The following is a 14,117-nucleotide window of genomic DNA, read 5'->3' as shown; positions in this document are numbered from 1 at the left end:
GTGGATCATGCATTTGTTTATGGACAAGAAAATCTTCTAAGGAAAAAGGAGAAATAGTACAGAATAAATCTGAAAATGAGAATAAAAATGCTCACCAGCAAGATATTTTATACTCTGAACATTTATTTGTGTAGGCCTGCCTATCAGAGTCAAACTGGAATGTATTCAGTGGTGAGAATACAGGATTAGGAATGACATAAGGGAGTGGTGCCTAGAAAGAAGGAAGAGTTTAAGAGATTATGAAGTAGTATTATCAACCAAGAATTTGGAGATCACAACTGGCAGCCCATGGGTGCAATCTGGCCTGCAGACTTACTTTGTTTGGTGCAGTTTTTTTTTTTCTTTAATCATATTGCTTGCCAACATTGAAATGTCAGGAGATTTTACATTTAAAAAATGTTTCTCAGCCAGGTGTGGTGGCTCACACCTGTAATCCCAGAACTTTGGGAGGCTGAGGCCGGAAGATTGCTTGAGGCCGGGAGTTCAAGACCAGCCTGGGCAAGATGATAAAAACCTCTCTCTACAAAAAATTAAAAGATAAGTTAGGCATGGTGGTGTGCACCCTGTAGTCCCACCTACTCAGGAGGCTGAAGTGGGAAGATCGCTTGAGCCCTGAAGGTCAAGGCTGTAGTGAGCTGTGATCGTGCCACTGCACTCCAGCTTGAGTGACAGAGTGAGGCCCTGTCTCAAATAATAATAATGTTTCTTGGACTTTTGGAAAGCCTGGGTCTGGGAGCGTCACACTCTAGGCTCCTGCTCACAATAAAAGGATGGATAGAGGACACAAAAATAAGTGGATGTTTTAAATGAACTATTTTCCAGTGATAAGATCTGGGACATTATGGGGAAAAAAAAGTCCAAACTTACTGTTTTTCGACAGTCCTCAATGCACACTAAGAATTCTATCTTACTTTTTATGGAGGGGCCTCTACAAAATTATTTATACTTATATACAAATATATAGTATTTGCTCATATGTTATTTTTCTCTGTAAATAATCTTTTTAATCTTTACACAAACCCTCTGAGGTAGGTATTCCTAATGTTATTTTTCCATTTTACAGGTAGACTATAAAATACATTCACTGGGTGCCCTGCTCAGGCCATGAGTGATTAGATTAAGGCTTGGAAAGCAGCGCTTAGGGCTTTGTATTTAATGTCCTTCCCACCCCATACTGCTGCTTCCATGATTTTCAGTGTAGTTAAAACATGAACTTACATGTTAACTTCTCCTGTCCTAAAAAAAAAAAAAAACTTGAAACTTTGATTTTTCTACCTGATATAACTTAAATACAAAGTTTTATGCTATATTAACCTATCTGGGAAACATTTTCTACCCTATATGACATTGAAGCATGTCAGAAATTCTGAATTATAGCACAAAATTTTATACTTTACAGTTCTGGTTTGTTTTATTACTTTTAGAAAACTATAATACCCACAGACCAAAGTGCCTATCTCATACATGTATCGCTCAATATATTTTTCACAAAGTGAATACACCCATCACAAACTGATCAGCATCCAAATCAAGGAAAAACACAGTACCAGCTCCCCCAGAAGCTTCACTTTAACCCCTTTCAGTCATTTCCCACTCCCAGCCCCCATCCCAGCAATCTCTCCTTCTTAAAGCATGCAATGTAATTGTGTTCTTAAGTAAACGGAAAGCTCGGTAGGAACCTTTGCTCTCTTGATCTGTTCCTTAAGAAATATGAAAAGTGTTGCCTTGGGCCAGACCAGAGTCTGCACCTGACTGTGCCATGCCTGACCAATGAAACAAAGGGTCCTTTTGTGAGAGGTCAGGCCCATTCACTTCTTTACCGTGATCCTAACGCAAGACACAGACATATACTGACCATTTCAGACTACCTGTTTACATCATCTTATATGGTTCTGGTGCCAAGAATGTACTTAAACTTTACCCTTTCTTTTCATAAAATGACAGTATTCTGCCAGTCACTCCCAAATTGTTTCAGTTTAAAGGTAAGTGCTTTCTGTGACTTCAAATAGTCGTCCAGATGTGTTTAGAATAACTTTAAATGTGCTTAGTCTGTGAGTGCTATGATGTGATTTCTCGTGAAAATGTCATTTTCTAATAGCTTTCTCGAATTTAGAAAATGATATAGTTCCAAAAGTTCTTCATTGTTATAGATTGCTTAAAGTTAATGAGTAAAATTGTAGTTTGTTATGAGTGTTTTGCTTATTTCTAAAATAAGGTAAAACTCCCACGTGTCTTTTTATAATAGCGTGATATTATCCTGTGGTTACATGAATACCTCAGTTAACAAGCCCAGTTGGAGTTGACCCAGGTGCTAGGTTAGCCAAGCTTCCCAAGTAATTGAGGATTATGCTGGGAACACAGCTCACTGATCCCTCCCTCTGTGAAAAGAGGGGCATAATCTGAAATTCCTTGTCTCAGGAGCACTGTTCTTTTTAGTTAACCTTTCATTTATGTATATTTATGAAGACAACTATCAGTCGTAAGTCTTAAATCTAGTAATCTTCCCATTCCCTTTCAAAGTGAAGTTGTTTCTGATAATTTTAGCTACCCATAAGGTATACCTGGCTAGGCATGATACACAATATAAGTCATTCAAAAGGGGAAATCAGGCTGGGCGTGGTGGCTCACGCCTGTAATCCTAGCACTTCGGGAGGCCGAGGCGGGAGGATCACCTGAAGTCAGGAGTTTGAGACCAGCCTGGCCAACGTGGCAAAACCCCGTCTTTACTAAAAGTACAAAAATTAGCTGGGTGTGGTGGTGGGTGCCTGTAATCGCAGCTACTCGGGAGGCTGAGGCAGGAGAATCGCTTCAACCCAGGAGGTGGAGGTTGCAGTGAGCCAAGATTGTGTGCCACTGCACTCCAGCCTGGGTGACAGAGTGAGACCCTGTCTCAAACAAAAACAAAAAACAGGCAGTTGGAATCATGCAGACAAATACAAAACTTAAAAGTAAATGATAACTACCTCATGTTAACCTTACCCAGTCTAATCAATCATCATTTGAAATAGCTGTCTGCCCTGGTACCATGTTCCTTTCTCCCACATTCCTCTCTTGCATACATTTCCTCATGACCTTGGATTAACCTAAATCTAGTTCTTCCTGAGTAACTTCTGAAACTCTTTTTAAAATCTTAAAGCTTTATTTACTTAGGGCTTCCTGTCCTCAGTGGGAATGCTATTAGGCCACGCCTTTGCAATTGGCCTGAGGATGACACTAATGTTTACTACTAAGGTGTACTGTATAAACATCCTCTTCCTAGCCTGGACTCTCGCATTTTATATTTTTACCAGAAGAAAGGTGAGTTAAATTTTAGAGGCATTGTTTTCCAACCACCTACTAAAGATTCTGTTGAGTATCAACCAAGCTTTATCCTTAGCCAAACAGCCACTAGAAAGCTGACCATCAAAAGCTAATTACAGTGTTGAAGGGGATATGGTCTGAAGCAAATATTGCCAAGGTGAACTTTGTACAAATGTCATTTGAAGGAGTAAATGGCACTGATAACTGCTTCACATATTTTAGAAGCAGTTATAATAAACTTAATTATAATAAACTATAAATAAAGTTATAACTTTAGTGAAGTGTGTAAATGAAAAGTGTGGGGAGGAATCTAATGAGAAACCTAATACCTTAATGACAATCAAGAGTATTTCACCCAAAATTAGAAAGTTAAAAAAAAAAAAGAAATCTCAGTGTAGAATAAAGGCTAACACTAATATTTTCTGCCTATACTTAATAAGCATTCCATGATTTACTATCAGTCTATCAAATCCATAGACAGCCTCTTTTATCGTTTGGATTAGCTGGCCAGTAGCCAGATACAACAAGTTCTGCCTCTGTTTGGTTTTCCTTCTGCTTTTAATAACCATGAGCAAACCATTTAAACTGTCTATGTTCCTTTATCTTTTTTCCTGGAATGTAAATAATTATACTTATCTTCCTCATGACTATCAGTGAATCGTACTTCTGAAGTGATTCTAAATCCCTATATTTTGGAAAATGAACATAATATATAGATATGATTATGTTATAATGCTACAGTAGACAGAAAGCTTTTTAAACTTTTCTCAAGGTTGAAAGCATTCTGAGACAACCAAGAAAGAGTATTTTTTTTTTTTTCCATTGTAACCTTGCCATGGGTGCTAGTAAGAATTTTGGAAATCCTAGTCATTGAAATAGAGTGGCATGCGTAAAATCCTTGTTAATATAGTAACTTGATATTCAGCATGGACTATGCAGTATTTTATTCTTTGGCTTCAATATTTGAATTAATATTTTCATGATTTTTTTAGATGACATAAATTATTTATGACAGCAATATCAAATCCCTCGTTTTTTAACAAGAAAATCTTACTCTTCTCTGATGGTCAATTTTGTCACAGGATCATGAATTTTCTAAAACTGAGGAACTAAAGCTAGAAGATGTGGATGAGGAAATTAATGCTGAAAATCTGGAAAGCAAGAAGAAAACTGTGGGAGATGATGAAAGTGTTCCTACAGGTTACCACAGTAAAACAGAAGGAGCAGAAAGAACCAATGATGATAGCTCAGCTGAAACTATTGAAAAGGTATGATGATAGGTGCTTAAATCCTGAGATCCTGGGAGAAAACATATGGGTTCTCTAGTTTCGCAGAGGACAGATTCTAGTTGCCTTTGGGATCAGAAATACTCCCATGAATACCTTCATTCATGTGCCATAAGAGAAAGGCTTTGGCTTATTTGTGAATTAAGCAAACTTTGTCTCTAGCACGCTTTCTAGAATGCTGCTTGGTAGCATTCTGCCTCCCGCATGAGTGGAAGTAGAATGGTATGGGCCAGGATAGTACACTGTTGGGAAATTAACCAAGAAGTTCAGCACTCAGTCCTTGAAATGCTGAAAGTGCAAAGTTAGGAGCCCCGGCACTGGTGGCAGAAATGGGGTGTATATGTGTACACACACCTGTGTATGTTTACATGTGTGAATGAATGAAAGTTGGTCACAGCAGTATTTGAAGTTGTGATCAGTTCTTCAAAGGTGCAGCCTAGACAAAAGTATGTATAGAAGGAATAGAAGATATCACTAAGGAAGCAAAAATCACCCTGAAAGTGGAGCTAGAGATGCCCAAAACATAATCTCTTCCATTGGCAGTTTTGACCGAGAGTGACCTTGCTAGGAGATAGTTGGTAGGTTTGAAATCATTTGTTTGCTAACACTACTCTGGATTAACTTCAGAAGTATGGAATTCCGCAACCCAAACTGAATGACGTTGTACTGATTCATTTTTATTTTCATTTTTTGAACCTCTCATGCAGAACACTGAGTTAGTCATACCTTCTAGTATGAAACGTTCTCATCATTGGTCTGTGCAAGGCTCTTCTCATGTAAATGTATTCTCTTTTAGCTCCATTCCCCTTCCCCTTTTTCCCTAACATAGACAACCACTGAAACATATTCGTCATTTTATTTGAATGTGTACTTGTGAAACATGTTTTGTGTGCGTGCATTTTTAATTTACAAATTGGTATTGTGGTAAAGGTCATACTTTTCCATGGTTCCTTCTTTATCCAAGACTCCTTTCTCTCACTAAGAAAAAAAAATATTCTAGCAGTTACTGTTTTCTTTCAGAAGGAGAAAATGATTCTGTTTATAGGGAACATTTATGAGTTCAGGTTAGGGTGGTCCTTAAGCTTATGTAACATGAAATCATTAAATACCAATTTGACACTGTAAAATGTTGAGACAAGTTGTATGCCAATTAGCGTTCGTGAATCTTCTTTGAGGAGAATTCTTGAGTCATACAGTTTTTTTAATCACACAATTTTAAGCTAGGAGGACTTTGCAATCAGTCAGCATCTAAGGCCCCTCACTTTACAAGAGCTCAGCAAAGTGAAGTAATTGTCACATGTTTATGTCATTAGCTAGAGGCAGACTCTGGAACCTGCTTAAAGATTCAGACTTAAGTTTTCTAGAACAGCACAAAAATATTTTTTGTTGTATTGCTTTGTTATTGTTTATAGAAAGAAAAAGCCAACCTGGAGGAACGGGCCATTTGTGAGTACAATGAAAACCCAAAAGGTATGAGCAAGTTTGATAACATACATATATACATACATACACACATACATATGTGTATATATGCCGTAATTGGGTAATTATAAGCGTACATGTAAGTTTACATATATGTTATAATTTTTACTGTCACATGATCCTCATAACAAGCTATGAAATATGTGATACAGACTTATCTGTTCTTATATATAACCACCACAGCTTCTTCACATACAAATATTGCATTATTCATGACTACTTATGTGTCAGTGTTAAGGAATTTTTTTTTTTTTTGAGACAGAGTTTCACTCTTGTTGCCCAGGATGGAGTGCAATGGCGCGATCTCAGCTCATTGCAATCTCCACCTCCCAGGTTCAAGTGATTCTCCTGCCTCAGCCTCCCGAGTAGCTGGGATTACAGGCGTGCGCCACTACGCCTGGCTAATTTTTATATTTTTAGTAGAGATGTGGTTTTGCCATATTGGCCAGGTGAGTCTGGAATTCCTGACCTCAGGTGATCCTCCCGCCTTGGCCTCCCAAAGTGCTGGGATTACAGGCATGAGCCACCGCACCCAGCTGGTGTTAAGGAATTTAAGTAGCCTTTTTACTACCTTTTTTCTCTTCTATTAAATCAATATTATTAAATCAAGCTTTTGCCCCAAATTCCAATTTATATCTCTAGTGCACACTGCCAGACTCCATTGCCCAACCAAGTTAGGACTACTGGGCTGGCCTAAAGCCACAATGGCCACCCAGTTATTTACCCCCGAGGGCCCAGACCTGAGTCTCTTACCATAGATACTGAAGAGAAATCCTTTCCCAAGCCTACCTATTAGTGTCAGAGAACAGGTGCTGTGGAATAGAGGCGACTGTGATTGCCCTTGAGATCTACATAATCTAGACACAAATCATCTATGTTTCTGTAGTACGACTCCCACATTGTTTCCACACCATCACACAGCAGTATGCATTTTACTCTGTTCTCATAAAAAAAAAAAAAACTATCTGTAATACTGGATATCTGATCTAAACTTAAGCTGAAGAATGAATAGTTTCCTTAATCCTGTTCCTTTTAACTTCTGCCACAAGAGTAGTAAGTTTTAGAATATTTTAGACAAGCGTTAAAAAATGTATCACCTCTAAGTATTCTTTTTTTTTTTTGAGACGGAGTCTCGCTCTGTCGCCCAGGCTGGAGTGCAGTGGCATGATCTGGGCTCACTGCAAGCTCCGCCTCCCGGGTTCACGCCATTCTCCTGCCTCATCCTCCCCAGTAGCTGGGACTACAGGCGCCCACCACCACGCCCGGCTAATTTTTTGTATTTTTAGTAGAGATAGGGTTTCACCGTGTTAGCCAGGAGGGTCTCGATCTCCTGACCTTGTGATCCGCCCACCTCGGCCTCCCAAAGTGCTGAGATTACAGGCGTGAACCACCGCGCCCGGCCAGTATTCTTAACATATAGCCTAAAGCACTACAAAGAAATTAAATATAAGCTTAAAGTAGTTGATAATATAAAATTAAAACAATTCATATGCTTCACAAGTATACTTTAAAGATAATTATTCAGATATAGAACATGTGGATTAATTTGAAACACCAAAAAATAGCATGTCCATTTGAGTACAAAGAATGTAATTATAACTAGGTTAATTTTTAAAGTAATTTGTATTTTACAGAAGTCTTTTCTAACATTGACTATTACCTTTGTAGCTATATTTGGATACTGGTCATCTAAACATCTACAACTTTGGTGAGGTCATTCTGGGCTTTTCACTTTAACTCAACTTTTCAGGAAATATGCAGTGTAGATATTGTCCACTACTCCAGGGTTGAGCTCTTTTCGTATTACCCCACAACTCAGGGTTCATAGAGTTTCACTGAGAGCATCAGGTCTTTTCTTTTTCCTATTAGTTAAAACTAGTATTTCTGAATGATCCAATTGTAGGATACATGCTTGATGATGCAGATAGCAATTCATTAGAAATCCTAGAAAATAGTGAAACAACACCAAGCAAAGACATGAAAAAAACAAAGAAGGTAAGTGAAATGAATTGTCTTTTTTGATCCTTTTGAATTCAGTTGTTTCTTTTACTTTTCATATGGCGAGCCACATAATTTAACTCTCTTAATATGAGTTTTTATGGCCCCAAAACCTGAAGAATTTCAGGTGATATCGCATATTTTTAGTATACTGCCTTTCCTTTGGTTAGCATTTGAATGATGATCTTCTTTTCATCCTTTCACTTTAACTTATATTTTAGATGTGTCTCTTGTAAATGGCCTATACAGCTGGATTTTGTCTTTGACATTTTTAACATGCATACCTAAAATCTAAAGCTCATCAATGTTCCTATCTTTTTCCCAAATAATGCCAGGACTTTAGAAGAATTTTCTTGCCTATCACCTCTTCTTTCTTATTTTAGAAGTTATGGTACCCAGTATTTAAAATTTTTTAACATCACAAATCATATGTTTTTAGTATTTTTTATACTACTTTTTTTACTCAGATGTCCCTTCTGGAATTCTTATTCTTCCTGAAGAAATATTTTGGAAGTTCCTATCACAGATGTCTGTTGACAGTTAAAACTTTTAGTTTCTGCTCACTTGAAAATGTCTTTATTTTACCATAGTTCTTTAATGAAAGTGTGGCTCGTTGACAGTTATTTTCTCTTAGTATCTGCTCCCATTATTGCTGTCTATAATTTTGCTTTAGTATAATTGCTGATAACTTTGTATATAACCTGCCATTTCTCTATGGCTGCTTTTTAGATTGTCTTTGATGTGTTTCAGTTCACTATGAGATGCTTAAGTATGGATTTTTTTTTTTTTTTTTTTTTTTAAGATGGAGTTTCACTCTTGTTGCCCAGGCTGGAGTGCAATGGCGCAATCTTGGCTCACCGCAACCTCCACCTCCCGGGTTCAAGCGATTCTCCTGCCTCAGCCTCCCAAGTAGCTGAGATTACAGGCATGTGCCACCATGCTTAGCTGATTTTGTACTTTTAGTAGAGACGGGGTTTCTCCATGTTGGTCAGGCTGGTCTCAAACTCCTCACCTCAGGTGATCTGCCTGTCTTGGCCTCCCAAAGTGCTGGGATTACAGGCGTGAGCCACCATGCCCAGCAGGTGTGGAATTTTTAATTTTAACTTACTTGGAATTTATTATGACTCTTGAATCTGAGAATTCATGTCATTTGGGCCGGGCGCGGTGGCTCACGCTTGTAATCCCAGCACTTTGGGAGGCCGAGGCGGGTGGATCACGAGGTCAGGAGATCGAGACCACGGTGAAACCCCGTCTCTACTAAAAATACAAAAAAGTTAGCCGGGCGTGGTGGCGGGCGCCTGTAGTCCCAGCTACTCGGAGAGGCTGAGGCAGGAGAATAGCGTGAACCCGGGAGGCGGAGCTTGCAGTGAGCCGAGATTGAGCCACTGCACTCCAGCCTCGGCAACAGAGCGAGACTCCATCTCAAAAAAAAAAAAAAAAAAAAAAAAAACTTTTTATTTTATGGGTACATGTCTTTTAATATCACCTTCATGTTTTCTATGTGTAAGTGATATTCTGGGTAATTTCAGGGCCTTCAACAATTTCATAGTTTCTCTTCAGCTGAGACTACTTGGCTATTTAACCTACCTATTTAAAGTTTTAATTTCAGTGATAACATCTTTCACATTTTAAGTGAAGTTGTATTTTTGTTCTTTTTCAAATCAATCTGGCCTTTTAAAATCAGTATCTTGTTTTATGCTTACTTTTTTTATTCTAGTCTTTTAATTTAAGCACACTTAGTTTACATTCTGTATTTAGGAATTCCAATGTCATTCTTAGGAGTCTAAATATGTGTGTTGCTTTGGCTGACTTGCTAATGGTGATTTGTTTCCATATGTGTCTTGAAATTTGTATTGTGAGTTCATGTTTCACTGGGACTTTTTTTGTGGAAATCCTTTAAGGCCTCTGTTAGAGTAAGTCTATCTATAGAGAGTTTGCATTAGCCTTTATTAGCTCTGGAGTGACTGAAGGACCACTTTTAAGTTCATTTCTCATTTAAGGGTAGACCACAATGTTTGTAGGTAGGCTTATATTAAGGGCATAGTACTTAGAAGGTCCTCACATTATGTAGGGGTCTCAGTTCCAGCTCCCCTCATTTTGTGAGATCAAATTGTTTCAAAGTTAAAGGTCTAAGTTATAAGTCAGCAGATGCTATTTCAGTTCTTAATCACCTCTTGAGGCTTCCTGTTCCTTCTTTCTTTTTTGGTCTACAAGGATTTCTCTTAGTTTTTGGGGAGATTACCTGCATATTATAAAATGATATTTTTGATACTTAATCAGCATTTCTTGGTATTTTATAGTGGCAGACTTTTTGAAGTTGTGTATTTCTTCACCATAGCAGGAACAGGAGTTCTTCCATTTTAATCCATAGATCCTTTTTCTATACTCTTACTTTTTGGATTACCACTTTTTACCCTAGTTTCTCCACTCTTTAAAGCTAGAGGTAAGCTATTATTATTAGCACCATTTTTATTTCTGGAAGAGCCAAGTTTTCACCTGGTGTTTGTTTCCTGCTTTTTGTTTTGGCATCTTGTCAAAGCCATTATTTGTATTACCACTCTTCAAGAATCCTATTTTCTTCCTGGCTACATTCTCAAAGGGCCTAAATCAAATGAAACTTTTGTCACCTTCATCTCTTCTGCATAGATGCCCTGTTGGCCACTCCCTTGTTGATGTATTCTTCTCTCCTGACTTCTGAGCTGCCTAGTTTTCCCAATTTTGCACCTACAAACCTTGGTCCTCAGTTCTAGCTCCTCTTCTGCCTGCCTCTCACTCTGCTCTTTTTGTCTCTTTTCTTATATTCTGTTTTCTACCTGCCTGGAATCTCTGGGTTATCGGGGCTACTTTCATCTCTCAGCTATTATCTATATTCTACATATCTGCAGCCCCAGCCTCCCCCGAGCGGCAGCTCTGTATATTCGACTGCCTACTCAGACCCACACACAGGGCTCACACAGCCATCATTTGGCAGCACTGACTTTTTTTTTTTTTGGGGGGGGACAGAGTCTTGCTCTGTCGCCCAGGCTGGAGTGCAGTGGCACGATCTTGGCTCACTGCAAGCTCCGCCTCCTGGGTTCACGCCATTCTCCTGCCTCAGCCTCCCAAGTAGCTGGGACTACAGGTGCCTGCCACCACGCCTGGCTAATTTTTTTTTTTTTTTTTTTTTTGGTATTTGTAGTAGAGACGGGGTTTCACCATGTTAGCCAGGACAGTCTCAATCTCCTGGCCTCATGATCTGCCCGCCTTGGCCTCCCAAAGTGCTGAGATTACAGGCGTGGGCCACCGCACCTGGCCAAGCAGCATTAACTTTTTTTGCCAGAAGTTCTCATCTACAGGAATGGATCGTCCTTCAGAATATTACAATAGAAATTCACTGTAGCTGTGATACACTGAGAATCACAGACATGTCCTGAAAATGACCCCTCCTGGATACATTTAAAAGTTACAATAGGTGACTTTAAATAGGTTTTTATGTATTTTTTCTCTTACAACTTAGCAAAGTGGAACATTAAACTTGTTCTTTGAAGAAAAAGATAATATATCACCAAGGTATTGATGGTGTTGAATGTTAGACCTTGGGAGGTCTTGTTTTAGGGTGGAATCCTGACTGCCTTTGGTGAAAGGAAAAACACTAACAGATGCTAAGAAAGCACCATAGTACATGTGATGCCCCATAAAGAGATGACGAAATCATGTTCATACTTGTTGGAAATGATATCCCCTAAATACTGTTAAGTGAATCTTTCTTATGGAAATGAATATTTGTGTGTGTGGTTTTTTCCTAGATTTTTCTGTTCAAAAGGGTCCCCTCAGTAAATCAAAAGATTGTCAAGAATAACAATGAGCCACTCCCAGAGACAAAATCCATAGGAGAGCAGATCGTTTTAAAAAGCAATAATAAAGATGCTGACCAGAACCACGTGAGTCAGAATCATCAGAATATCCCACCGGCAAATACAGAGAGAAGATCAAAATCCTGTACAATACTATAAATATATATTTACGTTTTCACAGTCACCAAGTGTATTGTAATGTGTACTTGAAAAATGTTATAACTTATGAAGGAAAGTTTCTGATAGTAGTCTTTTAAAGATATAAGTTAATGTGTTTTATTCAGCTTCTATCAGTGTGACCAGTTTTGATATTTATTTATGCTAATATTTTTAACAAGTCATTTCAAAATATGTGTATTTCAAATTCTCCCTCAAGTGTTGTGGGCTTAACTGTTCAGTGTTGCAATAAAAAATATATTTTTATACGTGGAAAATTGAAATAAGATATTTCATAGTTTTTACTAAACAATTTTACTTCTTTTTGATTTTATAAGGCAATATTTGCAATCTCATGACACTGTAACAGTTTTTGATGTATTTACAATTTTTACAAAACTGAGGTAAAATTGTTTATAATGAACATATTTTAATAAACTATATCTGGTCAGTTCCACTGTTAAAATTGATAAGTATTAATAAAATTAGGAAGTACTTGGCATTAGCAATTGACAAAATGGGGGCAAAAATAATTTTAAAATATAGAAGTATGCAAAATGCATTTACCCCTGAGTAAAGAAAATTTCAATGCAGCTGTATAAATGGTACATCTGTGGAAAACTGAGTGCAGAAGTTTCTTTGCTTCCCAGCACTCCTTTCTTTTTTTTTTTTTTTTTTTGGAGATAGACGCTCTCTCTGTCGCCCAGGCTGGAGTGCAGTGGCATGATCTCGGCTCACTGCAACCTCTGCCTTCCGGGTTCAAGTGATTCTTCTGCCTCAGCCTCCCGAGTAGCTGGGATTAGAGGCACACACCACCACACCCGGCTAATTTTTGTTTTTTTAGTAGAAACAAGGTTTCACCATTTTGGCCAGGCTGGTCTCAAACTCCTGACCTCGGGATCCGCTTGCCTCAGCCTCCCAAAGTGCTGGGATTACAGGCGTGAGCCACCGTGCCCAGCCCCTACTCCTTTCTTTAAGGAAATGACTTGCCGTGAAAACATTGCAGATTATTTGGTATCATCTGGAGTGTTTGACCATTCCACCGATCACCACCATAGGAGAGGTGAACATAGCTAGGCTTGCTCATTTCACCTTTCCCTGGCATTGACAGTGGTAACCACATTTAGTTCAGTCACACAGTGCTCTGCCACAAAGAATAGGAAGGATAAAGCTGCTAAGTCTTGTGCCAGTCCATTTTTGTGTTGCTGTAAGGAATTACCTGAGGCTGGGTAATTTATAAAGAAAAGAGGTTTAATTGGCTCATGGTTCTGTAGGCTGGGGAGCTTAGTGGCATCTGCTCAGCTTCTGGTGAGGCTTCAGTTAGCTTTTACTCATGGCAGAAAGCAAAGCGGGAGCAGGCACGTCACATGGTAGGCGAAAGAGGAAGCAAGAGAGAGAGGGTGGAAGTGCCACATTCTTTTAACCAACCAGGTGTCACATGAACTCTGAGTGAGAACTCACTCGTTATGGGAGAGGAAAGCACCAAGGCATTCATGAGGAATCTGCTCCCATGACCTAAATACCTTCCACCAGGCCCCACCTCCAACACTGGGGATTACATTTTAAGGTGAGATTTAGAGGGAACAAACATCCAAACCCTATCAAATCTACTCTGATAGAAACATTGTTTGCTTATGCTCTCAGGTACTACTTATTCAACAAAGCAAACTATCTTTATTTTCCCCATTCTAGCTTGTAAATAGAACACTTTATTCTTCAGTCACAGTGACCATTGCCCCATTTAAACGAAGAAAAAGAAACTTCATCTTTGCGTTTCATGCACAGGGGTTGTAAGGATGTTAGTTCAGAATAGATGTGATTTTGAAATCTTAAAAAATAGTCTTCTGTGTAACTGTTACATTTAGTAGAATTTTAATTTTATTAAAGGTAAATATAATAAAAAGTGGCTATTGCAATGATAGTACAGTATTGCCAAAATACTAAAATATAAACTATAGGAGTCAAGTGGAAGTAAAGCTCACAAGTGGTAGTAAGATATGCCAGTTGTGGTAGGCAGAATTCTAAGATGACCCCCAAGGTTCTCACCTGCTGGTGCCACATG

The 14,117-nt window shown here is 38.6% G+C and overlaps 1 protein-coding gene across 10 annotated transcripts in view; it reads left to right on the top strand.

Moving 5' to 3' along the window:
- RPGR (retinitis pigmentosa GTPase regulator) overlaps positions 1 to 12,521 on the top strand; it is a 60,085-nt gene extending 47,564 nt beyond the window's left edge. For all 10 annotated transcript variants that reach the window (XM_055267887.2, XM_055267885.2, XM_055267883.2 and 7 more), the window contains 4 exons: positions 4,383 to 4,568; positions 5,999 to 6,056; positions 7,972 to 8,063; positions 11,852 to 12,521. In XM_055267887.2, the coding sequence (XP_055123862.1) occupies positions 4,383 to 4,568; positions 5,999 to 6,056; positions 7,972 to 8,063; positions 11,852 to 12,058 (543 nt within the window). In that variant the 3' untranslated portion in view covers positions 12,059 to 12,521. The remainder of the gene's footprint in view (positions 1 to 4,382; positions 4,569 to 5,998; positions 6,057 to 7,971; positions 8,064 to 11,851) is intronic.
- The last annotated feature ends 1,596 nt before the right edge of the window (positions 12,522 to 14,117 follow it).

The sequence above is a fragment of the Symphalangus syndactylus genome, chromosome X (assembly GCF_028878055.3).
Source record: "Symphalangus syndactylus isolate Jambi chromosome X, NHGRI_mSymSyn1-v2.1_pri, whole genome shotgun sequence".
NCBI lineage: Eukaryota > Metazoa > Chordata > Mammalia > Primates > Hylobatidae > Symphalangus > Symphalangus syndactylus.
The sequence above is the reverse complement of the archived record's forward strand: the minus strand, read 5'-3'. Positions and strand labels throughout refer to the sequence as shown.